The sequence below is a fragment of the Emys orbicularis genome, chromosome 2 (assembly GCF_028017835.1).
Source record: "Emys orbicularis isolate rEmyOrb1 chromosome 2, rEmyOrb1.hap1, whole genome shotgun sequence".
Classification (NCBI taxonomy): domain Eukaryota; kingdom Metazoa; phylum Chordata; order Testudines; family Emydidae; genus Emys; species Emys orbicularis.
Genome location: NC_088684.1, coordinates 293,020,463 through 293,048,164, shown reverse-complemented (window position 1 = coordinate 293,048,164; position 27,702 = coordinate 293,020,463). Strand labels below are relative to the sequence as shown.

Sequence of the window (27,702 nt, the reverse complement as noted above, 5' to 3'; positions counted from 1 at the left end):
GCGGCTGTTGTCTGGACGGTCCCCGATATCGGGACAAAGGGCGTCCCGACCGATGTAAGGTCGGGACACGGGACAAGTCCCCTAAAATCAGGACTGTCCTTATAATATCGGGACGTCTGGTCACCCTAACTGGTGGCTGCATGAGCAGGAGCTGGCTATGGGCTATTCATGATCCTATCTTAGACCCGTTCTCAGGAAGTTCAGATGTGTACTGCTGGTTTTACAGATTAGTTTGAGAATCATCAATAATAAAATGTCTTAGTGACCGATTTAAGGAGTTCAATCTCGTTAGTTTCTCGAAAGACAAAACTCGGATATAGGATGTAAGTACCGTCCTGGGGAGAAAATACCAGGCATTAAAGGGCTCTTCAATGTAGTGGAGAGAGGTATAGTAGGAACTTATGGATGGAAACTGAAGCCAGACAAATTCACATTAAAAACAAGGAACAAACTTCTATCCGTGAGGGTGATTTAACCACTGGAACACGCTACCAAGGGAAGTGATGGATTCTCCATCTCTTGATGTCTTTGGACCAAGACTGGTGGCTTTTTTGGAAGAGATGTTTGAGCCAAACCTAAGTGATTGGGCTCAATCCAGGGGTTAGCGGCTGGAGCTCTCTGGCCTGTGTTATTCAGGAGGTCAGACTAGATGGTCATAATGGTCCCTTCTGGTCTTAAAAATCTTTGAATCCAAGTGGCAATTACTTGGCTGCTGGGTCAGTCTCTGGAATATGTTCATAGAGGTGAAGGCCAGAAGGGCCTATCAGATCATCCTCTGACCTCCTGTCTGTCACAGGCCACCAACGCACCCAGCATCCCCACACCAAACCCAACAACCCAAGTCTTGTAGGCCACAGGAGACTGGACTGTCATGTGCCAACGGCAGAGAATAGGAGGGACCCAGACGCTGTAGAGAGAGGCAGAAGACCCTGCCAAGAGCACTGCCAATCTGACCTGGAGGGACCATTCCTTCCCACCCCATGCATGGCGTTCAGTTACTCCCTGAGGATGTGAACAAGAACCAGCCAGCCAAGCACTGGAGAGAGAATGCTCAGTGCCACGCCAGAGCCCTGGCCCACCCTGTCCAGTGTCCCATCTTCAGCTGTGGCCGTCCCTGATGATTCAGAGGAAGGAGATAAACCGCCCAGTATACATTGTGGGGAGGAAGAGGGGGAAATCCCTTCCTGACCCCTGCAGGTGGCTGGCTGATGCCCTGAACCATGAGTTTTTAGGCACATAAAGCAGAAGTTGAGTACGAAGTAGTCAGAAAAGGGCAGTAAAGTCTTGCTGTGGACTGCCTGTAGAGAGAGCTCTCGCCTTTCCCCACCTCCCTAATATTGCCTTTCTGCTTAGCAGGCATACGATCCATATCGTCACACCAGAAGAAGCGTTCTTCCTCTCTGCCAAAGAGCCACGCATGAAGGTGAGTTGAAGTGACAGCAGTGTTCTGTAGATTCATTGTGTGCAATACCAGGGCCGTCCTGGCTGTTGGAATAAGGAGAAGACATCAAAGCTTTAAATGCTAAAAACTGCACTTGTGTTTTGATGCAAAACACTCAGATGCCACCTTTTGTTCGTAGGCTGATTCTTGGGATGTCCAGTCCTTGCTCGCGTCCTGATTAGAAGTATAAGGTGGCCGTGTATCTGCCTAAATCCAGATTGGGATGCTCCACTGTGGTTATTGGATGTTGTGCTAAAAGGCCTTCAACTTGAAACCTGAGCTCCCAGATGAGTAAATGGCAGGAATTTCCTAGTGTGGGAGCAGTGATCCAACATGATTACATGGGGGTGGGTAGATAAATGAGTAATATTGGACCCTGCTGGTGGCTGTCTGCCTGTTTCCCTGGAACGTAGCTTGTTCCCACCTCCTGCCTGAATCCTCTGGTCCCTTTGTTGCCCCCAGGCAGTCTGGCAGTGGAAGCTGAACCAAGCCGTGCGCCAGGCGCTGAATGGGAAGAGAGATTTCCCCTTGTGGGGTGAGGCCAGGGAGGGAAGCGAGCCTCCTATCCATCGCTGCTTCAAGTACGTGTTCCGAGCAGAGGGCAGATTCAAGAACGCCGCGTACGAAGGTGAATGGTACTGGGGGAAACCACATGGCAAGTAAGGACCTCCGCTTGTGTTTCCAATTCTGTGTGTAAACTTTGAGGCCACCTATCGCTCTCATGGAGTGAGACTGGCTGGGACGAGGCAGGCAATATATCCGTTTCCCTCTGTCTGGCTTTGCCAGAGTCGTTCCTGTCGTGTGATCCTTCCTGGGCCTCTTCACTAGGTACTACTAGTAGTACTGGCGTGTGCTGTAAACTGCCGGGTCCTAAGCTAGGGATGTGGCTAAGGGCTGTTGAAAGCATCACGTGGAGTTGCACTTGAACATGGTCATGGCTATAAAGACACGTCTGACAGAGCCTTGAATGCTCACCAGACCTGAACTCTACCAGCAAACAAGTCCTCTGGGTAACAAGAAAATACTCTACGTGCTGGCTGGACCTGGCCCACCCTGGCCGAGTGGGTGAGTAGAATCCCCCACGGCTAGTAATGTCCTCTCCACTCATAAGCCCTTTTTGTTACGAGCCCCAAACACTGCCCCGGTTTTGTGTCTACACATCGTAGGTATGACCCTTCTAGCAGTTCATAGATTCCCAGGCCAGAAGGGATCATTGTCGGACTGCATGATGACACAAGCTGTGAAACTTGCACCGGAAAACGGGGACTATGTTGCCATTGATCATAGAATGGGGTGGACTAAGTGAGGTGCTGGGAGATTCTTTGGTAAAATGGCCACCTGGGTATTACTCAATCATCCCTGATGGAGAACTTATCCCTGGGTTCATGAGTCCCTTTTGGAAGAGCAAATGCTTTTCCCTTGGATTGCACCAAATGGGAGATGTGTGTTAGTAGCACCCACAGCTCCTAAATGAGAGCAGGACCCCAGTGTCCTACTTACACATGGTAAAACACTGCTCCTTCCCCACAGCGCTTTCCATCTAGCCAGACGAGACACAGGGTGGGAGGAAGGGAAGTATTATCCCCGGGTTACCGAGGAGTCACTTTGGCACAGACACTGAGGGTATATTTACATTGCAATTTTAAAACCCGTGGCTGGCCCATGCTAGCTGACTCTGGCAAAGGGCTTGTTTAATTGCAGTGTAGGGGTTCGGGATGGAGCCCGGGCTCTAGGACCCTCCCACCTAGCAAGGGGCTGGAACCCAGAATCCCTATCTGTCTTCATCTGTTGTTTTTATACTTGGATTGTCAGCTGTTTGGGACAGGGGCTGCCTTTGTTTGTTTAGCACCTAGCACACTGGGGGTCCTGGTTCATGACTGGGACCCTAGGAGCTGTACAGCCTCAAAGCACTTTACAAAGGAGGTCAGTACCATTACCCCCATTTTACAGATGGGAAAACTGAGGCACGTGGCAGTGAAGTGACTTGCCCAAGGTCAATCTACAGGCCAGTAGCAGAGCCAGGAATAGAACCCAGCTCTCCTGAGTCCCAGTCCTGGGCTCAGTAGTAATCTACTGTGGGCAGTTAATTTATAGGGCAGAAAAATCTCAAAGGGTTTTGCGTATGCTTTGTGGGTCTGTTGGGATTGGGTGTGTTGGCCAGACACCAAAGTCTTGTGAACCACTTGTAAGGGGAAAGTGCCCTCCTGGGAGTCATGGAGTGAATCTGGCTCCATGGCCAGTACTTGGAGCTGGTTGAAACCCTTTTTTTACTTGTCCAAATTTTGATGCGAAAGATTTTGCAAAAAAACCTTTTTTCAATATTTTGCAATGTTGGGTGGCTTTTGATCCAATTAGAGTGGACACGTTTCTGAAAAAAATTCTATCTTTTATAAATAAGTTGCTAAACCCTTTCTTTTCTGCCCAGTGCTAGTTATACCTGGGGAACAAAAAGTTGAAATAAGAGAATACCAGCTTTGTCACAACTGCCTCATTCTGAGGGTCAGATTCGCACCAGTCAGAGGACACAATCACTTCATTTGATTTGACCATCTCCATGACCTGTGTCTCTCTGCTTGGAATAGAACGATAAGAATTGCCAAAGCAGAACGAACCAATGGCTATGCAAAATGCCTCAATTAATATAAATCCCTCATTAATTCCCCAACTCTGCTCCAGAGTGCACAGACTTGGCATATGTATTCACTGCACACACAAAAGTGTGCTCTTAACTTGGGTTAAAATAGCAGTGAAGACACAGCAACTCTGCTTTTAACATGGGTTAGCAGCTCAGGTTAGTCTATAGGTCAACCCCAGGCTGGCCTCCACTGCTAAGCAGAGTTAAGAATATGCTTCTTTGTGTGTGTGTGTGTGTGTGTGTGTGTGTGTGTGTGTGTGTGTAGTGAAGACATACCTAGTATCGTTATCCATGCTCATGAGCACAATCAATCACCTCTGGGGTCTAGGACAATCCCTCCATGTAATTATACTATGGGGCAGGGGTGGAGGACTTCCTGACCTTAGTTGAGGAGTGGACTATGCCTAGAAGCATGGGTATTAAAAGCTCTTGATGTTCTAGCATACTTAAATAAATAAATGGAGATATCCTATCTCCTAGAACTGGAAGAGACCTTGAAAGGTCATCGAGTCCAGCCCCCTGCCTTCACTAGCAGGACCCAGTACTGATTTTGCCCCAGATCCCTAAGTGGCCCCCTCAAGGATTGAACTCACAACCCTGGGTTTAGCAGGCCAACGCTCAAACCAGTGAGCTATCCCTCCCCCCTTTGTTTGGGTCTATACTGGGGGGGAGGGTCGATCTAAGTTACGCAACTTCAGCTACCTGAATAACGTAGCTGAAGTCGACGTATTTAGATTGACTTACCGTGGTGTCTTCACCGCGGTGAGTCGACTGCTGCCGTTCCCCCATCGACTCTGCTTGCGCCTCTCGCGGCGCTGGAGTACAGGAGTCGACGGGAGAGCGCTCGGGAGTCAATTTATCACGTCTAGACTAGACACGATAAATCGATCCCCGCTAGATCGATCGCTGCCCGCCGATTCGGCAGGTAGTGAAGACATACCCTTAGGGCTTGTCTATACTTACGCGCTGGTTCGGCGGCAGGCAATCGAACTTCTGGGTTCGATTTATCGCGTCTTGTCTGGACGCGATAAATCGAACCCAGAAGTGCTCGCCGTCGACTCCGGTAATCCTGCTTGGCGCGAGGAGTACGCGGTAAGTTTGAACTAAGGTACGTCGACTTCAGCTACGTTATTCACGTAGCTGAAGTTGTGTACCTTAGTTCGAATTGGGGGGTTAGTGTAGACCAGGCCTCAGAGAAACTGCAACTGTTCTTGATCCGCTTCGTATAATGATACTTGCTTTGAATTGCAGGGGGACGCTGAAGTGGCCTGATGGCCGGAACCATGTTGGGGATTTCAAAGAGGGCCTGGAACATGGGTAAGCCTTTATAAAGCTGGCTTCCCTTGCTTATAAACACAAGTACAGGGGGGCTGGCTGATAAAGGGTCAGCGAAAGTGGAACCCTAAAGGATGAGTTTTCTCGCCCAGTCTCTCTAGAGAAACATGGAGTTATGACCACCGCCCACAGGGCAAGTGGAACAATATTCATGCCTTGAATCCAAATCTCTGTGCAGGTGTTTTAATCCCTAGTTGTAGCTAGTAATGGCTGAACTGCCTGATACACGAGGAACTGCTAGTCCAGGCAGAACGCAGGGTAGCAGCCTTTCCCGCCAGTCTTTGGATTTCTGAATATTGCCACATTGTCTCATCTGCGCAAATGCATCTGGAGGCTGGTACGCAAGAGAATAAGAGTCTACTACAGCTGCCAGATAATGGGGGCTACTGCTTGAGCTCAAGCAATAGTGATTCATGCTTTGCGCAGCCAGTCCTGGGTTGAATCCCCAGCTGTTAGAGCACCCACACCCACATGGAGTGTGTTGCCTCATAGACAGGATGACACGTGTTATAGCTGAAATAGTTACAGCTGGGGGCGGGCGTCAATCACTTTCCTCTCGCACCTATGAAGTGGAGTAAGGGGAGATGATCTGGGCCAAGTTCATCCCTGGGGTTAATCCATTGAAACCTAGAGAGATGGATTTGACCCTGTGTGTGTAGCTCCGGGGTGGGCAAACTTTTTGGCCCGAGGGCCACATCTGGGTGGGGAAACTTGTATGCAGGGCCATGAATGTAGGGCTGGGGCAGCGGGTTGGGGTGTGGGCGGGGGTGTGGTGTGCAAGAAGGGGCTCAGGGCAAGGGGTTGGGGGGGAGGAGGGGTGCGGCAGGGGGCTCGGCAGGGGGTTGGGGTGCAGCACGGGGCTCAGGGCAGGGGGTTCGGGTGTAGGTTGGGGTGTGGGCTCCGGCCTGGCGCCGCTTACCTCGAGCGGCTACGGGGTGGCAGCAGCATGCAGTGGGGCTAAGGCAGGCTCCCTGCCTGCTCTGGCCCCACGCCGCTCCCGGAAGCGACCAGCATGTCCGGCAGTGGCTCCTGGGGGTGGGGTGGGGCAGGCAGCTCAGCTGCGCGCTGCCCTTGCCTGCAGGTACCACCCCCAAAGCTCCCATTGGCCACGGTTCCCTGTTCCTGGCCAATGGGAGCTGTGGGGGGTGCTGCCTGCAGGCGAGGGCAGTGTATGGAGCCCTCTGCCCCTTCTCCCCCAGGGGCTGCAGGGACGTGGTGCCAGCCGCTTCCGGGAGCGGGGCAGGGCCACGGCAGGCAGGGAGCCTGCCTTAGCCCTGTAGCACCACAGGGCTGGCAATCCCGCAGCCCGGATTGAAAGCCCTGACGGGCCGGATCCGGGCCGTAGTTTGCCCTCCCTTGGTGTAGATGGTTTTGGAGTGACACCTGTTTAAAATTCTTCTGCTGTAGCTGTTCTTCCCCCTCTCACCCTGCCCTTATGCTGAAGTCTCCTGTCTGCACTCTAGGTTTGGAATCTGCCTTGTCCCGCTCATCTCCGAAGACAGGTACGACTGCTACAAATGCCACTGGTGTGAAGGCAAAATGCGAGGCTATGGAATCTGTGAGTAAGTAATGCTCAGAGCACGACCTCCGGGGAGCGCAGTTTCCTAGCTGCTTGGCGGGTGGCTGCTCACCTCTCGGTCACAGAAGAGCGAACCACAGGGCAGGGCAGGCCACAGAAGGAATCTGCTGTTCCTGCTGCCCCAAAGCCCGGCTCCGTGCTGCCTTGTTCTGCAGCAGCATGGGGCTGGAGGGGCAGGGTGGAGTGGCTGATTGATTCCCGGGCCTAAAATCTCCTGCGTCTAGGAGTATCGCAGGGCCCTGGTTCAGTTTCCCAGCCTGTGGGCCTTAATATAGGTAGCAGCAGCCATGGGACACTGCAGCCTCTCTGCACCATGGCAGGACTAGCATTTTGGGGTCAGTCAGATACTTTCTAGAACAATCTTGGTGTCTTGTCCTCTGTTTAGCCTGTGCCATGCTGCCTAACCTAGGCTGTGTGTGCATCACTCCTTGATGATCTTAATGATGCACACAGCTTTCTCCTGTCTTTTTTGCCTGGTGTGCTGGGTGGGCTAAATGTGCACCTGCACCTTTGGCGGGCAGGGCTGGAATTGTTCTCCTAGACCGCTAAAGCAAACAGGGCAGTTGGCCTAGCAGTGTTCTCTTGGATCTGGTTTCCGGGAGGACTCCTGGACCCAGAGTCCTGTCAAGTTAAACACTGGAATAGAGGGTAACATGAGTTCTGACTGGGTTTCCAATAACTCTTTCCCATTGAGAGGCGTTAGGTTCATGCCACCCTTTTCCTGTTCCGCTATGTGGTTTGCTGTCGCTGAACTATAGGGGAGCTGGGTGGAACCCTGACTGAAAAGAGCTATGTAAGGGAAACACCCATATTCTGCATCGTAACGCCCAGTCATCCTTGTTCAGCAAACACAGGACCCCAAAACAGAGGCCTTCTCAACTGGAGTGTGTTTGTACATAACCCTCTAACTTCCAGCCCAGGTTAACTGATGGGGACAGGGGCTGTCTTCTCTTGTTTGTACAGCACCTCGCACAGCGGAACCCTGATCCTTGCTGTGGACCTGTTGGTGCTTCTGTAATACCAACTTGGCTATTCCAATCCTGATATAGTTAACTTTATAAATACCCACCAACGCCTCTGCTGTCTCAGCTCTAGCCAACCTTGCTCTGACGCTCTCAAATTGGTGGCAGTCGAGAATACAACTTAGGTCTCTGGAGTGGGAGTCAGACCTACCGTGCAACTCTGCTGTGTTTCCTGTGATGACTTCTAGTTACGCAGGCTGAATTGGGCTATCAAATCATGCTTTAGAATGCAAGATGTTTCCAGGAGTCAACAAGGAGTGTCTCCATGTGGAACACTGCTCAGTTGGCCAAATGCATTCTGGGTTTGCCAGCATCTGAAGCAGCAAGTACTTGCCCCTTCTGGGGAAAGGGTAGTTGATGGAGTGAGCGAAAGTGGCAAATACTATGATAGGATCTTTTAATGCTGGCTTTTAATGTCTAGGTTCATAATGTTCTGCAGAATATACCTGCATTGTTGACTGGACTGAGACATATAGCAATAGTTCTCTAGCTATGTTAAAAGTTTAATCGTTTTACATTACAAATAGGCCATATGAGGGGAACTCGGCTATACTACTCGCGTAGTGTCTCTCGTGTTTGGAGCAGAACATCATCTAACCTTCACAGTAGCCCTGTAACTCTCCACATTGTTTTCTTTCTAGAGGCAGAGGGAGATGCATTGGCATGTATAAGAATTAGGACTAGGGACTGGCTTATTCCCCGGCCTATGCTCTCTGAAGCCTGGGTGGCTAGTGTGTTTAGAAACAAAACATAAGAGACTCTATACTAGCTCCAATCCAGCTGAGGATGGGAGTGACCCAGTAGTGTTACCATCTGCCTAGTTGGCTGACAGCCTGAGTGAAACCAGGTGGGTTTCAATCCCAGGGCTGGTCTACACTGGGTGGGGGGGAAGGAGCGGGGATCGATCTAAGATACGCAACTTCAGCTACGAGAATAGCATAGCTGAAGTCGACGCATCTTAGATCGACTTACCTTGCATCCTCACGGCGCGGGGTCGATGGCCTCTCCGCTTCTGCCTCTTGCCCTGGTGGAGTTCCGGAGTCGACAGGGAGTGCGTTCGGGGATCGATTTATCGCGTCTAGATGAGACGCGATAAATCGATCCCCGATAGATCGATTACTACCCGCCGATCTGGCGGGGTAGTGAAGACGTACCCCCAGTTCCTAGCGAACAGGTGTCGGTATGACACACTCTAGTACCCTTATTGGCAGTCTCCATTGAGAGGTTAAGGACTGGACTACCCCCCTTAGAGGAGCGTCCAAGTTCAAGGCTTAGATTTGGGGTTCCGGTTGTCTAGGCCCATCTACTCTTGTCGCTGTAAGTGGTGTCTCGTAGGGCAGGCTTGATGCATGCTGTTAGGGAAGCTTGCACCACTGTTACTCTGCTGCCAGGAAACTGAAGTCCTCTAGCACTAAGCAAGGGCAACCGCAAGAAAAATAGGTAGTGCCTGCTGGTCTTAAAGATGATGCTGTCCATTCTCTCTCTAGGTATGGAAATGAGACGGTTTACAAAGGATACTTTAACGATAATCTGCGTCAAGGATTTGGCATCCTGGAAAACCCTTCAGCGGAGCAGCCATTTAAGTACACAGGGCAGTGGGATAATGACAAGAAGAATGGATATGGAGTCTGGGATGACAAGGACAGGTAATGTTATGGAAGGGAGCTCAGCAAATGTTCACAACACCTGGGTTTTCAGCATTCCTTGGTCTGAAGCATATTCGACTTGAACTTGAGATGGGCAAAGTTTGAGTTGTGCTGAGGGTTGGAAATTCTGTTTCGCAAAGGATTTTAAAATTGGGTTTCATTCCAATTTAGAACAAACCCCCAACACTTTGAAATTCTCCATGCAAGAAACATTTTAGAAAACCCTAATTTTGGGTCGATTGAAACACTTCCTTTTGATTTCAGCCTTATTTCTGTTTGAAAACTAAAGTTTTCCAAACCCATTTTTTTTCAAAGCAAAAAATTGAAACCCTTCATTTGAAAATCCTGAATCGGGACGTGGAGATGGTAGGAACTCTTTCTAGCTGTTCTCCAAAATGAAAATTGACACAAGTTTGCAAGGTGACTAGATTTTGATGGAACTGCACTTTCCAACAGATAAAAGGTTCCATCAAAGTTCAGCCTCTAACGGTAACACCTGAGATGACCTGATATGGATGTGGGTGTGCTGACCCATATGACTGCCTTGGAACAATGTAATGATGCCAGAATATCAAGTTTAGAACCATGAGTGCCCCTTGCAGCAAAATCCCTTGCAGCACTAGCAGTCTGAGTTGCAATGACGTCAGGACCACTAATGTTCTGCAAGTTGTGTGCAGGATGGCTGTAGAAAGAGTGGGATGGGTGGGGGCCCCTTGCGTGCATGACTCTTCCGGCAAATGGAAATGTATATCTGCGTTTGTGGCTGGATGGCTGTTAAGTACGTTACTGATGTAGGGTCAAAGAACATTGAAAAGAAACATTGTTAAATCAACAGTACGTGGATTGAACTTGAAGCTTTGATCAACAAAAGATCTCCCTGGCTTTCCAAAGACTTCCTGCACAATCACTCACCTGCTGACAAGGGTTTATGGAGGAAATCTGTAGCATGTCGCCAAGATGGGAGGACTTACCATGTGTGGACAGCTCTAGCTTGCTGGTCTATGTCCTGTCCCTCAGTCAAGTATGGGCTTGTAAGCAGGTGTTCTCTGGCTCCACTTACAAAGGGGACACTCGGATCTAGTCTTTGGGGGAAGGTGTTCAGGTGGGTTTGACTATGCCACGATCATGGTCCAATCAACACTTCCTCCAGGTTAAGGTTGGTCCCTGCTGCCTTCCTACCAAGGCGTAAGACTTAGAGCCGCCTCATTGAGAGCAGATCATCCTCTCTGGGTACCAGAGCTTTCTGGAAGATTCTACCTTGTCTCTGGGCTGGGTGTGGTTAACCGGGAGGGAATATCAAAATCCTTACCAATGCCTTTGACCCATAGATAACCCTTCCTTTTGCCACAGTCTGCACAGAACTATGTGACAGCTGGGGAGAAGCCTGGAAGACAAACAACTCCATTGGCTGCATCGCAGGAAATATATGCCCTAGTGGACGTTCAGGCCTTATCTATGCTAGAATTTTAGCCGTGCTTTTCTGCTGTCAAGTAGAGGCTTGAAACAGGGGAAAGCACTACCAGAGTAAATAATATGGGATGTAGGGAGGAGGCTTTCACCTGTGCAGCTACACGATGGGTGACATCTGGGCTAACATCAAAAGGGGGGGGAAAAAAGGTCTGACATATATGAGATGCAGAGACCTGACCAGTGGCACCACTCTGGATAGCGGGTCATCAGAACCACCCAGCCTTTACCAACTTACTAAATCTATCTCTAATTCACACACTTAAACACCCGTCCAAAGTGAATGTTCGAACAATCCCTGACGTCTTTCAGAAGCTGTCCACAGCATAAGGATCAAACTCACCCCAGGTGTAAGCAAGCACCTTCTTTCACCTGCTGTGAAGCTGGCTTATTGTCTTAGTTCTCAATGGCCTTGTGCAAAGTTCTCCAATGATGGTGTATGAAGGCCTCCTATCTTGTGTTCCAGAGGGGAGAGGTACATTGGGATATGGCAAGATGACCACAGGCATGGACAAGGCATTGTGGTGACCCAGTCAGGCGTGTGCTACCAAAGAACGTTTCATGTGGATAAAATGGTGGTGAGTAAATAATTTTCCTGTGGTTACTTTAGTCAATAGACCACGGAATCCCTTATCAAGGGTATGAGGAAAAGATGAGAACACACTCTTTTATTAAAGTAAGAATCTTTCAGATGTGTAGGAGGCAGTATGACTTAAGCACTGGTTTCTTACCACAAGATCATCACTTAACTTGTGGGGAAGCCCAGAACACTTCATGTGATGGGACTACCCCATAACCAGCTGCAGCCCCAGGCTCTGCATTTTTCACCACCTCCCTAAGGTGCACCCACATCTGAACTGGTACATATGGGGTATCACTACCTGCTGGTGATACTAGAAAAAGTGGACACTACATGAAATTGAAAGGAAACCTACATATCTGTATTACGGCAGTCCCTGTATTAGGAGACCCAACCATGAAACTGGGCCCCATTATTCTAAGTGCTGTACAGGCTTGTAACAACCTGTAAACTCCTCAGGCTGCAGGCAAAGTAACAATTAACACGTGGAAGTTGTTGCCACAAGGTTGTCCGTAGAGGCCAAGCATTTAGTAATACTAATAAAAGGATTATCCACTTGTATGGATAATGAGAACCCAGTGTCACTAGCAAATGACTAGAGAGGGACAGAAAACAGAAATCTCTTAACATATAGCAATTTAATCCTGAATCAGTACAAAGTCAAAAACATGACCCTTTTTCCTGAGAACTGAAAGGGAATTTGTTCCTGGATGCCAACCTGGAAGATGCTAGAAAGTGAAATTGACAAGAGCCTATTAGATGGGCAGCTGTCACCTCCCTTTTCTCTCAGAAATATTTAATTTTGCAAACAGAGCATTTTCCACAGGGAAATCCTTCTGCTGGCAGATTCCCAACCAGCTCTAAAAACGACCTCTTGTGTGCATGTCCGTCCTTCCTTCCTTTCGGTTTCAGGGCCTAAACAAACAGTGACGGAAGTCATGAAGCAACTTCCCCATGGGCACAGTATTCTGTGTTTGGCCACTCCAGAGTTTCTTGTTGCTTCCTCCGAAGCATGCACTACTGTAACCTTTGGATTTCGTAGATGCTGACACCAGCCTTTAATGGGTATGGGGATATGTAGTAGAGTCATACTTGTTACATTACTGGCCATGGTCAGAGAAGGGCTACTGAACTAGGACTACTGGCTTGATCTGTGTGGTAATTCCTTGGTTCCTATTGTACCACTGGCCACTTAAGTCAGATGCTTGGGATAGGAAATCAGTCTCTAACCAGTATTCCTGTATGAAGGATAGCTCAGTGGTTTGAGCATTGGCCTGCTAAACCCAGGGTTGTGAGTTCAATCCTTGAGGGGGCCATTTAGGGATTTGGGGCAAAAATCTGTCTGGGGATTGATCCTGCCTTGAGCAGGGGGTTGGACTAGATGACGTCCTGAAGTCCCTTCCAATCCTGACATTCTATGATTACACCCACTTCCTTGCAAGAAAACTCCTTTCCCACCTAGTGCCTGATAGCTTATGTTAATACACGATCTTCCTCCCCACTATAACTTGCCATACACACTGCACCGCACAAATGGCATGTGTCAGTGTGCCCATGTGTTGAACAAAATGCAATAACTTCACAGAAGCCAATGTGTCTCATTCCCCACTCTGCACTCAATGTCTGTTCTTCTATCACTAGGGTTCCGGGATTCTCCTCTTAGAAAATGACTCCGTTTATGAAGGCAACTTCACAAGAGATCTGACATTTGTTGGAAAGGTGAGCTGCTTGCCTACCCTGCTGTTACTGCTAACTTTCAAGAAAGCTGGCACTCCTGTCCATCAACGTTCATACCTTTTTTCCTATTAGTTACAGCTCCTTTTATCACACTAGAAACTTTACAACAAAGGGTTAGCATGGTCCCATGTTTTCTGTGATTCTGCAGCTGCAGAATCAGATGCAACCTTTGTTTTTTAAGTTTCTAACCCTCATGGTGGCTTAGAGAACCCCACAAACTGGAACAGTGCAAACACAATGCTTTGGTACTGGCGTCTGCACTAGCCTACAACAATAGCTCAGAGGTGTGAGCAGCCCCATTTGTTTCAATGGCTTCACTTTGAAACATGAAGATGACAATTTTAAATCAACACGTTAAAGCATTTCACTGATGAGCATGAACAAATATACAGCTAAGGCGCTTCTCCATAATCCTCCAGCTTGTTACAAAAATCCGTGCCAGGTCATACAAGGAATGTGAGGGTAGTATCACCATGACTTTAATATAGTGACTTACAATCCATGTAGTGGTGCTCAATAACACATGCTAAGCATGGATCTTTGTCTCCGTCTAGTGGCTAGTCCACAAGAAGTTGACGGGTCTGCCACATCTTACAGCTAGCGTACTAGGGTTGAGTTTGCCTAAGTCCAACTAAAGCACTTAAACACAACTACCACTGAAATTAATGTTGGGTTTGAAAAGGTCCTTACTTGGGATCAAGCAGGCCTTGATCCCTGGTTCACATCCTAAGAAGGGCTGGCTCTACTGAATTACTTAGTTGCTGAGCTCATTAAACCTCCTAGCCTGAATCAAGCTACCACAGAACTTCCCATCTGCCACCCCAGAGTGCTGCAGAATCCAGAGACCTTGTCTCACAGAACAGCGCTTACCTGGGTAGTAAAAAGCACTCAAAAGGGATCCATTCTTGCAAGTTTTCCAGGCGCACATGTAGTGCACATTTTCCTGTGCTCACCTCACTACACCAATGATGCCAAGCCCGCTGGTGCCTTAAGGAACAGGGGAGAAACTAAACCAGAATTAGACTTCCAGATTGTATACTCACTGTATCTTGGCGATTTGAGCCATCTCTCTAGGTTTAGGCCAGGAACTTCAGGGCAATGACTAACACCTAGTCCTACTTGCCGTATTGGACCCATGCATTTCTAGCTGGATTTCCACATCCAGAGTCCTATCAGTATGGGCAGTGTCACTCGAGTCAAATGGACTTCTGTCTCTTGGCTCCTGGGATCTCCTGTCTTCGTGACGTTCTCTGGCATTGGGAGTGCTTTCAATGTATAGCCCTTCTAGTGGAAATAACCACCTTAGACTTCCTTTTAGGGATCATTCCTGCTTGTGGGCTTCACGAGAGGGGGGTTGGAACCTTTATCCAACCTCCTGCCAAGCGAGACCTCAGTAGAATAACCCCTTTATTTTTTTGTTTCAGGGAAAGCTGACCTTTTCCAATGGCTTCACTCTGGAGGGCACCTTTAGTAACAAATCCGGCCAAGGGCTTCAGACGCAAGGAATCCTGAACACTTCCAGCGACCAGCAAGATGCCTCAATAACCAAAGTGTGAGTGGCCGTAAATAACTCTGTGGGCTGTGATTTGTATTCCATTAGCACCGACTGAGTCCCCACTGTGCTAGGCTCTGTACATCTAAATGAGACAGCCCTTGCCCTGGAGAGTGGAGTCTAAATAAGCAAGGATGGCCAAAGGAGAAAGAGAACCCTCCCCCACTTTTACAGATGAGGCTCTGATGTGCAGATGAACGACTTTCCTAAAGCCACCTACAGACCCTGAGGAAGAGCCAGGATTTGATCCCCTCTTGAGTCCAAGCCAGTGCCTTAAGAACAAGAGCATCCGTTCCTCAAAGTCTTGAGGGTTTTTTGAGGCGCAATTTCTAGCCGTACATCCCATTAGGAAAAGCTTGCTACCTAGAAGGATTCTTAAGCACTGGAGCAGGTTGCCTGGGGAGGCTGTGGTATCTCTGTCACTGAAGGTTTTTAAGAACATGTTAAACACCTGGCAGGGATGACCTAAGTATACTTGGTCTTGAGGGTCCCTTCCCCCCACCCCTACATTTCTATGATTCACAAAAAAGGGGGAAGGCGGTCCAATATTTGACCCACTCCCTGCCCCCTTCTTGATACTCATGCTTGCAGTGTACTGTCAGACGTGGCAGGGAGTTAGAAGGGACAGTGATCCAAGGACAGAGCGACAGCATGTGAATTGCTTAGCAGGGCATGGCTGGCTCGAATTAGGAAGCACCGTGGGTAGGCTGAAATATCTTACTGGGTGGTCAGAGCTCTATTTTCCTACACAGCAGTCGCTCCCTGACAGGTGACCACATGAAAGCAGACAGTAATTCTGACTTGAACCCAATGGCCGGATTCCTACAGCACAGAACCTGTTGCAAGGCCCCCAGCAGCAGAGCCCTCTGTAGAGGGGTGTGAGATGCTCACAACCTCCCTCTCCACCAGGGAGACCCATATGTAGCCAACTGAGAGTGGCCGAGGCAGTTGGGTGATGCACATTGCAGCAGGGAAGTTCTGGATCAGTCTCAGCCACACGGTTCCCGAGTTGACCTCTCTTGATACAACCCAGGAATTAAGGCAGCAGTTGGAATGCCGCCAGCCTTCCCCTGAGATGAATTCCTGGACATGCAGCCCAGCTACACCATTTCCTTCTCCCCAGGATGTTTCCTCTCCACTTCTGGCTGGTGCCTCCACTCCGCAAGAGCCAATCCTGTTTCCTCTGCTTGTGTAGCAGCAGCTACCAGCAGAGGTAGCTGGCCTGGCTCTGTTACCAGCTGCTTCCTGAGGCTCTTAAGCGAAGAGCCTCTATATCTGCAGAAGCAGCTGTAAGCAAGAAGGAGAGCGCACAACACATGCCTAGTCTACCCTAGACCACCAATAGTCCATGTGCCAAGCTTTGGGACCCCCTGGCCAAATGCATCTCATTGCCAGCAAAATAAATCTAAGTTGACCTCTGCTGAACTTTGCTCCTTGTTACATCCCCTAGGATGCTCCTAAATCTCTCTGCCCCAGTGGTGTGGTGCTGGTGGCTGGGGCGGGAGAAAGTGAGTTCACGAGATGATTAGAAGGGGCGGTCGGTGGCAACGTAGGGAGTGGGGACGGAAGCAAGGCGTAACTTCATCTTTGTTGTACAGTCAACTGGGTCTTGATGAGTTCCCGGTGGAGAAGAGATGGCAGGGTATCTACGACCAGTTTCTGGGATTCCTCCACTCTGGCTGCAAAGAAGAAATGGAGGAGTCCTTCACCGGGTTCCATATACAGACAAGCAGGGAGCTGCGCAAGTCTCAGGAGTACCTCTTCTGCCAAAGGTGACAACTGGCTTGTCCCGGTGCAATGGGCTAGTGCGTTCAATTTTGGGGTTCAAGTCTTGACCTCGGGTTGTCCAGTCACTCCTGCGAGCCTGTCTGTGGGTGGCATTGCCTCGCTGGGGCAGGTGTGTTCCGTCAGGCTAGAACCTGACACTTCCTTATGATTACTGTGCAGCTTATACTGTCCAACGCCGGTGTTCACCAAACACAACGGTGCTTCTCGGGGGAGAGAATTCAAGAGATTCAGCTGGTCAAGCTTGTCTTATACCCTGATTGATATGGTATTGGGAGGGATCTCGGTGCCTCATTGGCTGGTTTAAGCCCCCTAAGAATGACTTGGCCATTAAATGATGCTTCAGAGGGAGTGGGAAAGGTGGAAAAATAACTCCATATAAATGAAGTAATCTGGGGAGAGAGTCATTGAGAGAGACCATGAACACAAAGGGTGGGGAGTTGACTCTCCTCTGCCTTGTGAATCTGTTCATACTGTGCCAAGGGTAACACGTGATTACACACAGCGCAAGGTAGGTGGCAGTTAGGCCCAAGGGGTGAACAACGACTCCTCCGTCACCCTTGTACTTGTTTTCCTCCCTCGCAGGGGGCCCGAGGATGTCTCTGGGAAGATAGAGGATGTCCTTGAAGAACTAGTTCAGCATCAGGAGCTGGAGTCGCTCCAGTGTTATTTACAAAAGGTACCCCTCAAAATGCACTGTGCACCGAGGCTCTGGAGCACCCAGAAATGTGAGGCGCCCACCACACAAAAGGAACATGGTCCCTGTCCTGTAGAACATGTACATTAGGGCTCCAGTCCTGCAAACTGTCCATGCAGGCTGAGCGCCACTGGATCTACACTGAGCTGGGCCGGAGCGAGCGTAACATAAGTGAGGGTCCTAAACAGAAGAGGTGGGGTGGGGGATGGGACAAGAACAATGAGGTGACAGATCCTGTGGCTGCTGTGTCGGTTACAGACCCATTCCAGAGGCTTATGATCACTTGTTTGCTTTTCCTCCCCTTCAAGTAAAACTCAGCTCGCTGGCTGCTGAGTCCCTGCAATCTGAGAGCTGAGCGTGAAGACATAAACCCGGCCATGCCTTAAGTAGTACCTAGAGACCCCCTGACTGGGAAGTCCCCATCTTCTGTAACTCCCTCTGAAACAACCACTCTTTTTCTCCAGTGACTGGGGAAAACCAGGCACTCTAACCAATCCACAGCCAGTAACACCCAGAGTTTTCTCTTCTGAGTGCTACGCGAGCTGTGGTGCTGGTGAAGAAAAGGGTTAGCTGGGCTGCCTTGGAGACTGAAGCTTCACCTCTAGCCTCCCAGCACAGGCTGTGGCAGTACAAGTCTACTGTTGTGTTGGAAGGACCAGCCCCAAGGGGTAATTCAGTCTCCTCCATCCCTTGACCTCTGCTGAGAGAGCCTGACCTTACTTCCCACTGAAGGTCAATGGCAAAATGCTGTTTGTATAGTCGTAGTGCCTAGAGGCACCAATTGTTACCCTTCAGTGCGAGCAGGATTGGGTCAAGAGAATAGCAGCATTTTCCAATAGGATATGGACCTAAACAGTGTCCTGCCTAGCCACCATAAGGCCCTGGCTAGAGGTCGAGCTGGGTGGCTCTCCATCCGCAGGGAGGCTACGTCCCTTTGGGATTTGCCCGGATATGGACCAAGGCCCACCGGCTCATCTTCCCTCGGCTGAACTGTCTCACTGGCTAATCTACGGCTTGGTTTTGAAGGCCCTCTCCTGCCAGTCCGAAGGGAGGACTCACCCTGGCAATCCATCCCTTAAATGCAGAACTTTCCTCCACTGTCTTGCAGGCTTTTAAGTCTTCCCTGCACCCACTAGGAAAGCTGTTGAAGGCCCTGACGTTCGCTTTTCAGGCTACATACTCTGGGATTGGGGCAAACAAGCACCTACTGAACATGGCACAAGAGGAGGTCAAGTACTATGCCAAGAAAATATGGGAGCTTTACCAGTAAGTCCAGTGTGTAATTGGCTTCCATGCAATCGTATGCTAGTGAGGAACACTTGCTAGATAGGCAATCTAATTCATTCTTTGGGGGGCTAGGCCCTGGATTAGTGCATCTAGTACTTCTGTGCAATCCAGTTTCTTTCCATCAGAAAGCTTACTTCAGAGGTTTATCTCTTTAGGTGTTCATGCCTATGACTCTCATCACTGTAGTACCGAGGTAAACTTACTCCCTTTTACTCCATATACAATCTTAGGGTACGTCTACACTTACCTCCGGGTCCGACGGCAGGCAATCGATGTTCTGGGATCGATTTATCGTGTCTTGTCTAGACGCGATAAATCGATCCCAGATCGATCCCGGAAGTGCTCGCCGTCGACGCCGGTACTCCAGCTCGGCGAGAGGAGTACGTGGCATCGACTGGGGAGCCTGCCTGCAGCGTCTGGACCCGCGGTAAGTTCGGACTAAGGTACTTCGAATTCAGCTACGTTATTAACGTAGCTGAATTTGCGTACCTTAGTCCGAAGTGGGGGGGTAGTGTGGACCAGGCCTTAGTGACATAGGACTTGCCAACCTGGATCAGATGCATGGTCCATCTAGACAATTTCTTATCTCTGGCAGTGACCAGCAACAGATACTTCAGAGGAAGGGGTGAGAAATGCCATAGTGGGCAGATGTGGGGTAATCTGCCCCCATGAAGTCTCATGAACTATAGCTGAAGGAAATACTATTGTGAAAAATGACTATGGGAAAAACATAGCTCTGTCTTAATCCACCAATCTGTTTTGTGTATTCAAGGGTGTATCTCTTCACCCTAATGCCTTCAGAAAAGCGGTTTTGTCTTTTTTACTCTGGTGCAATTGGCAGAGCCAACACAACTTGCAGAATGGGTTGGATTCTGTTCCTCCTTGTGCATCAACAGGCTGGCTTACTAAGATCCAGTCTGTTAAGGCTGTGTGAACCCACTGAACAGAAAATGGCTGCATGGCCTAACTTCATTTTCAGACCCTTTCTTACTGGTGATGGGTGAGGAGGAAGAACCCAGCTTGGCTGGCTGTGTCCAGGGCTGGCCACTCAAAAACCCTCTAACTGTAAATGGAACCGATTTGGCTTAGGAAATATTGAGACAGAAGTCCCTTGATGCCATTTTTAGTTGCCTTTCAGAATAGAGCTGCACTTTAAATGTGTCTATTTTGCAATTGACCTGTTAGGCTCACAGGTGAATGGACAAATTGTCAAGAACAAGAAGCTTTTGGACATCTTATTCCTTGAGCCCATACACTGTCTAGGGAAACACAGAGCTATTGCTGATCTGAGACAGGAGTGGCAGCCCTACAAATGGGATCGCTTTAGACCGCGTTAAAGTGCCTTGGAAAAGCATTAAAGTGGAATTGGAAAAGGTTCAGAAAAGGGCAACTAAAACGGTTAGGGTATGGAACAGCTTCCGTATGAGGAGAGATTAAAAGAGAGTGGGATTTTTCAGCTTGGAAAAGAGACAACTAAGGGGGTTATGATAGAGGTCTATAAAATCTTGACTGGTGTGGAGAAAGTGAATAAGGGAAATGTTATTTACTCCTTCTCGTAACAAGAACTAGGGGACACCCAATGAAGTGAAAAGGCAGCAGGTTTAAAACAAATGTAAGGCAGTACTTCACACAATGCACAGTCAACCTGTGGAACTTTTTGCCAGGGGATGTTGTGAAGGCCAAAAGTATAGTGGGTTCAAAAAACTAGATAAGTTCATGGAGGATGAGTCCATCGCTGGCTATTGGTCAAGATGGGCAGGGATGCAACACCATGTTCTGAGTGTCCTAGCCTCTGTTCGCCAGAAGCTGGGAGTGGACGACAGGGGATGGATCACTCGATGGTTGCTCTGTTCTGTTCGTTCCCTCAGAAGCACTTAGCACTGGCCACTGTCAGAAGACAGGATACTGGGCTAGATGGACCATTGGTCTGACCCAGTATCGCCGTCCTTATGTTATGTTGTCTCTTCTAGAGACCTAATCCTTTCCCAGCTGGATTCCTTATGGACACTGGTGATACAGAAACTCATTCTAGCAATGCAATACATTCCTCTGTTGTGAGCTGGCACTAAGCCTACAGAGTATCTTCAAGTATTAAACCCTTCGCAGCAGTGGTTTCTGTGCAAAGTATGGGTGCCCCCAGTCCAGAGATCTAAAATAATTCTCTAGAACAAGTCATTCCACCTTCAACGAAGTATCCACTCATTTTGAATGCACTAAGTAAGCTGTTTGCCTCTCCTGTACTGTTACTGTTATAGCTGCCAATTTTGCAGGGGGAGAAGATCTGGCTAATGCTAACTAGTAAATGACTGAGTTACCCTTGAAAATGAGAAGCTAAAGCTTCTACTTGCCTTTCAGGGGTTTACTACATCTGGCATTGGAGCAGAAAGGCCAACCGCTGGCAGAGACAGAAGATGGAGAGAAAAGGTGGCTGGGATTAATGGTCATTTGGTTTTAACTCCATATCTGTTTTACCTCTTCTGAAGAAACATTAGGCATGGAGACCATCCTGTTTCCTAGCCTTTGGTTGTGGCAATAAATCCACGTAGCTGGTGCAGCCACACTTAGGTGGAAAACTGTGCTAACACATTTTCACTCATTCCCACCTTATGGACTAGACACTGTGTTAGTTCGGACATTAGATGTGAGCTCAGAAACCACTGAAGGAGAGACAGCTCTGAAACATCAGAGGAAACAAAACCTCTCCCAACACCTAAATGAGTCACCTGGTTGAGCATTGCTTTATGTGGGGCAAAAGGGATGAACGATTCCTTCCTGACCTCTGTAGACCATGTCCTGCAGCCTGAGATCTGATTACTTTGATCTTAACTACTACAAATGTTCTATCCTATATTGGTCGCAAAATTATCCAGTCGCAGCATTGGACTCTAGGAAGAGGGGAGTGGGGAGAAAGACAGACACATCTTTAAGGTGTTATATGTTGAGCCTTAACTTGTGTCCTGTGTGGACACAACCTTTAACAAACAGATACCAACAATCAGTAGGGCTCATCTTTTGCTTTCCTCTCTAACTCAGTGACCTGAATGCATACAGAGTGATTCTGCCTCTGATCCTGCCCTGTTTCTATCCGGAGCTCTTCATGCTGTACATGCTCTATCATGAGAAGGAAGATGACCTCTACTGCCAGGGGATTGTGGACCTGAGTTTATTTCCTGACATTAAGCTGCTAGAGGTCCTGGACGTACAGAAGTGAGTAACCCAGCACTGAACAAATCCCCAAAACAGCTGGGAGAACACACTCTGCAGAGAAAAGTTCTGATGGGGGTGGGAAGCAAGAACTCACCAATGGACCCTATGGTTCCAGTACTCCTCATTCGTCCTAGTTCTTAAACTCTTCCTGAGCAGCAATGTCAATTCCTTGATGGAGTTCCTGTAATATACAGTACTTTCTTACAGGTCAGGAGTACTCTTAAAAGGCCAGGACTTTAATTTCCCATGCTGATCTTGTTCCCTTCCTTTCTGGATGTCTCTCTTGAGCAAGAGTCTTTCCAGTTGCTTTACCAAGTGACTGGTTTACTTCAAGTTAGAAGGGTCCCACAGCAGCATATGGAGAATGGTGATTCACAATTGAAAGGAGCAACATGCTGTGGCATAAGCCTGACTCTCCACTCTGTTACAACCGGTTCTTAAAGTGCGGTTGTTCAGTTAATCCAACCGTTACTGGTTCCAGGCCAGTGCTAGAGTGGAGAATTGGAACTCATAAGTCTATGTCCATGGTGGTGATTCCACCAAGAGCAAGGGTTTGTCAGGGCGAATGGGTGAGTGAGAATTTAGACTCTAACATGGGGATGGGGTAGATCTGCACGTCATAACTGCTCTGTCTTCATCTCATTTCAGACACCTGTGGCCCCTCAAAGATCTCACCCTAACGACCAATCAGGTAAGTAGCAGTCCTAGGATAGATCCTCAGAGCAAACTGGAATAGCTGTTCCAACTACAGTGAAAGCGCTTAAACTAATGGGGCCAGGCCGAATTACATCAGGTGAAGATCTGGGCCTTTGTATTTATATATGTGTCAAATAACACATCAGTAGCAGATCATGTACACGAGAGCATTGGATCCAATAGATGCAGGATACAGAAAAGATATGGACAATAGACTTCCAGTATTATCAATAAAACTTCTATCTTATAAGTAGAAGGCATTTCCACTCTGTTGCAGGAGTTTCTCTATCTGTATTATGACAGTTCATAGACACTCCAGTGCTAAGTACTAATTTTCTTCCTGTCCTAAATGGTTGCACAGGGTTGCTGCATGATGCTAAACATCTGCATTCCGCTCTAGAGGTTTGCTCGGTCCAAACTTTAAAATCCAGCCTGGACCCAAACCTGAGCCAAGCACAGCCGACCTGAGACTTGTCTTCAGAACTGACCTGACCTAAACCTGTTAGTGCAACCGCCTTATCCTTGGGGCTTGGCCTGGTGGGGGCTCCCTGTGCCCGCAGTCATTCTCCAGCTGCCTTCTGTCCGTGGGGTCAGGCTGGTGGCTGCCTGCCCCGCTCCTGCCATTTGTTGCCATCTGGCACTGTGCACTGCAGAGCAAGTGTGCAGACCAGTCACTGTGCCTCACCCCGCAGCACCCTGGTCGGTGGCTGCATTTCATTAGTGAATAGATTGCTGCTGATGAAGTCCTCTGGGAGGAAAGGCAATCTATAGAAATTATTCTATAATATGTGCTTTGCTGAATCATGGGGTTTCAAAGACCTCCTAAGCTTCCCAGATGACTGTACCAGCACAGACAAAATGCACGGACAGTTCTGTGTGGCTCGAAAACTTGTCTCTTTCACCAACAGACGTTGGTCCAACAAAAGATATGACCTCCCTCCACCTTGTGTCGCTCGTAACCCAGGACTGATACGGCCACAACTACATGCGTACTAATGCAAACACTTATCTACCTTTCAGAGACGTTCTCTTGTCAAAGACAAGTGCTTCCTTTCTGCTACGGAATGTCTGCAAAAGTTGATGTAAGTGGCCTTCTGTGATTTCTTACTCATGCCTAAGCAGGGTTGGATGACATGGTCATTAAGATACCTGAGGTCTCCGTCTATGCTAGCGCTAGGGGAGAGCCTTCCTGAAAAATATTAGCATAGACTCAGGGCGAGTGACTAATGCTGAGAGCTTGAGAAGACATAAGCTCTATTTGTGCAATGCCACAGTGGAGAGAGACCTTCCTGACCTCATCCTGGTGATCCCTTTATATCATGAAGTCTTGTCTTAGTTCAGGCAACTGGCCTTATCCATTCAAAAGACTGACACTCTTACTCTGCTTTGAGGTATCTCAGTAATGCCATTTCTCGCCTCTTAGCTGGGTAGCACGGGGCTTCTTTCTCACTGTATCTTTATATTGGCAGCACTACTGTGGACCCCCGGGAAAAGCTGGAGATCCTTCAGAAGACCTATGAGGAGATAGAGAGCACTGTGTCACGAGTAGTGGAGAGGGACTATAAACTCCCAATGGATGACCTCTTGCCGCTGTTGATGTATGTTGTATCGCGGGCCAGGTAAGAGAGAGAGATTCATGTTTACCACTGCTAATATAAAGCAGAGTATCTCTTGCGTATGTGCAAAAAGAACAGGAGTACTTGTGGCACCTTAGAGACTAACAAATTTATTAGAGCATATGTGTATGTGTAATCCACACACCTTCTGGGTGTGGTGTTCTGTCCCAGCTAGTGGCACCAAGACTACTTAGAGAGAGAGCTAAAATGAGTTTGCTCTATAGCCTTAGCTAACAGCCAGTTGGATCTTAGCTCATGCTGTAGAGGCTCATGCCGTAAGCTCCAGAGGTCCCCGGTTTGATCCCGCCCGCTGGGGTCTGTTGGTATTACATATGCTCCATTAGGGCTGGCTGAAACTGTTTAAGGGGAAATTTGGGGGTTTGATTAAATGAAGTATTTTGTGAAGTCTATTTTCACACTGGAAAAAAAATCAAAATTTTCCATGGAGAATGAAGTATTTTGGCCAACATCCTGAAACTTAGATTTGGAGATGCAGTGCCTCATGGGAGTTGTAGTTCAGTTACCTCATGTTCCTATCCTCTATGGGCTGGGCTCCCTGGCTGGACTACATTTTGCATGACCATGACTACATTTTGAACACCATGGTGTATCACGGCAGATGTAGTCTGACCAGGAAGCCTGTCCTATAGAGGAGAATGGGAGCAAGAAGCATGTGAACTACAACTCCCATGAGGCACTGGCAGCATTTCCAAACAGAAAAATTCAATTGAGTGGAAAACTTTGACAAATGAAAGACTCTGACCAACTGTAATTATGAAGTGTCTCCGTACTGAAAACCCGTACTGCACTGCAGATGGAAAAGGCCTTCTGCTCACCCTCACAGCCCATGTTTTCAGTAGCAACAGTCACTGAGATGAAAGAGCCCAAAGAAGACTGCTGTAGTTACAGCACCAGACTAGGGATGAGGAGAACTGAGTTGAGTTCCTGTGTGACTTTGGGCTGTCTAACTCTTTCTGGGACTCTGTTCCAATCTGTAAAATGGATCTACTTCCTACTTTACTGGGATGTTGTGGTCTAATTCATGGCTGTGAGGGATTCTGAGTCTCTGGTAGGCGTCACTGAAATGCCTCGAAATTAAGCTTTACCAGTATAGAAATAGGTCTTAAATTACTAGTTTTCTGTAAAGAGAAACTTGTTGCCTGCGCTGTCTTCATTAGCGCTGAATGAACCAGTTCAGATCCAGTAAGAATGGAGCTGCACTTTTCTGTGAGGTTTGCAAGTGAACTCTCTCTCCACTCCTTGCACACGTCTGTGCTTCCTGGTTACACTACAGGTCCCTATTTTGCTGTGTTCCACACAAGCAAAAGCAAGAAGCTTTGGGAATCTCAGATTCTGGCCCTGAGACCTAGAGATGGAAAAAACAGGATCATACATTTGATAAGACTGCCCCCTCCTGAAATGGTATGATGAGCATTGTCCCCCAAGTGCAGATGTGGAAACCGAGGCACAGATGTTAAGGGCTTGAATTTTCTTGGGTTCTGAACATCCAAAAGATCAGGTGCTTTGCACCTCCAAAAATCAGACTCCACTAGCTCAAGGCCACAGAGGAAATTGGTTCTGTGAATTAGAACTGGGTTCTTATCCCAGTTCTCACACCAGACCCTGATTATTGGCTCATCACTGCCCTGTAGGGAAGTTGCATGCTAAGTCCAAGATATTTGTGTCTGAGGATTCATTTGAAGGATGGCCACTATTTTTGTTTTCTAGAATACAACATCTAGGAGCTGAGATACATCTGATCAGAGATTTGATGGACCCTACCAATGAAGGAGGGATGTATGACTTTCTGTTAACAGCACTGGAGGTAAGGAAGAGGTTTCTAACAATGAAGTTAGATTGTAGCAGGCAAGGCTGCTTAAATAGTAAGAAACTATTAAAGTAATGGCCCTGTTGACCAAAGAAGTTGTGGGAGTAGCTTTACTGTGGATCGCTGACTGGCTGCTATTTTATCAGATTAAGGTACTGAATCACCTGCATGGAGCTGAATTGGTTTTTTTGTTTCCCCACCCCACCTCCTTCAAAATTGGAGTCTGAAAGAACTTCCTCACACACTGGCAGGAATCCTGTGGGAGGAGGTCTGCTCCTGGAGCATTGATTGATCAGCCTTCAGGGTTAGTTGGATAGATCACGGGAGTAGGTGGCTATTATTGCAGCCGGAGAAGCATTGGTGGACCGTGGTCTGTACGTTAATCTGGTGTGTAGATGTTGGTAGTTAAACAATTTTCCCTCCTTACCCTGTTGACCAGCTCCAGAGTGAACATGTTTAATGTGTTTCTTTGTAGCTTCCAGTTCTAGTCCGTTTGCTTTAGGGAGATGTTCTGGCCTCAATGTACATTCATGAGACCATAATTTTGTCCAAGAGATCTCTCTCAAATGAACACACACACTTCTCCTGACTGATTCTGCTCTTTCTTCTCCAGTCGTGTTACGAGCACATTCAAAAAGATATGAGGCTGCATCAAAGGGAGACCTGGCATGTGGCACGTGATCCTTGACCTTCACAATCCAGAGGACATCTGGTTCATGCACTTTGATGACCGTACACTGTTAGGAGGTGAAGAGGGAATTGAGTCACCGCTGTTGTAGTTCACTTTCCAATGGGAAGAATGTTTGTTCTAGACCAAGGGGTTTTTTTTATTATTTTAAAGTACAAAACAGCTAGTGTCTGGACTTGTGGTGATGCTTGCCATCTACAGGAGCAAGATCCTTCCTCAACCTCTATCTAACATCTTTTGCCCTTGACAAAACCTGGTCCTGCATTCCTCTGTCTGACATGAATAAAGCAAAATATGGTTTTTATTATGCCATCCATAAAATTACAGCCCAACTCTAATCCACACGGTTGGATATTGACCTTTAAATCTTCAATTTTCAGCTAGTGTTCTGTGCAAACCCCAGGCCTTCCATTTTTCAGAATAAACCATTTTGTGGCCTTTGCCAAAAACGTCTCACCCTACAGATTAATCCTATTTTTCTGCATTTTAAAAGTCTGCCTCTGCTCCATGACCTCATTTAACGTCCTCCTGTTTTTGTTTGCATTTATTTTGCAAGGCCAGAATATCCTGGGGTGGATGTTTTGATTTAAAAAAAAACCTTAAAACCAAAATGGAACTCCTCTGCTTTGTCTGCATGGTCCTGTCTGATGGAATCAGCGGCCCAGAGATAAGAGATCCTTTTCCATTTTCTCCCCCCCCCATAACCTCTTTCCGGAGAAGTGAAGATACGTGTTGTATAGCGGAGTGATGGATCTTGCCCCATTGTCCTTGCTAGACATGCCAAGCCAAATCCCCTCTGCGCCATCACTGTCGCATTTTAAAGCTGCTATTGACTAACTTGATTTTTAGGGTACTTCAACTGTAATTATCAATATTTTTACATCCTGCTGAATCCTTTAATCTC

At 48.0% G+C, this 27,702-nt stretch overlaps 1 protein-coding gene across 1 annotated transcript in view; it reads left to right on the top strand.

The window, feature by feature from the left end:
- The window catches only part of ALS2CL (ALS2 C-terminal like), a 37,524-nt gene extending 10,726 nt beyond the window's left edge, over nt 1-26,798 (top strand). The window contains exons 8-25 of the mRNA XM_065399345.1: nt 1,354-1,423; nt 1,904-2,100; nt 5,328-5,393; nt 6,875-6,973; nt 9,500-9,658; nt 11,592-11,703; nt 13,347-13,424; nt 14,867-14,994; nt 16,593-16,766; nt 17,365-17,458; nt 18,585-18,742; nt 21,119-21,187; nt 21,797-21,970; nt 22,619-22,661; nt 23,687-23,748; nt 24,136-24,285; nt 26,011-26,107; nt 26,724-26,798. Of these exons, the coding sequence (XP_065255417.1) occupies nt 1,354-1,423; nt 1,904-2,100; nt 5,328-5,393; nt 6,875-6,973; nt 9,500-9,658; nt 11,592-11,703; nt 13,347-13,424; nt 14,867-14,994; nt 16,593-16,766; nt 17,365-17,458; nt 18,585-18,742; nt 21,119-21,187; nt 21,797-21,970; nt 22,619-22,661; nt 23,687-23,748; nt 24,136-24,285; nt 26,011-26,107; nt 26,724-26,798 (2,005 nt within the window). The remainder of the gene's footprint in view (nt 1-1,353; nt 1,424-1,903; nt 2,101-5,327; nt 5,394-6,874; nt 6,974-9,499; nt 9,659-11,591; nt 11,704-13,346; nt 13,425-14,866; nt 14,995-16,592; nt 16,767-17,364; nt 17,459-18,584; nt 18,743-21,118; nt 21,188-21,796; nt 21,971-22,618; nt 22,662-23,686; nt 23,749-24,135; nt 24,286-26,010; nt 26,108-26,723) is intronic.
- Nucleotides 26,799-27,702: the final 904 nt, after the last annotated feature.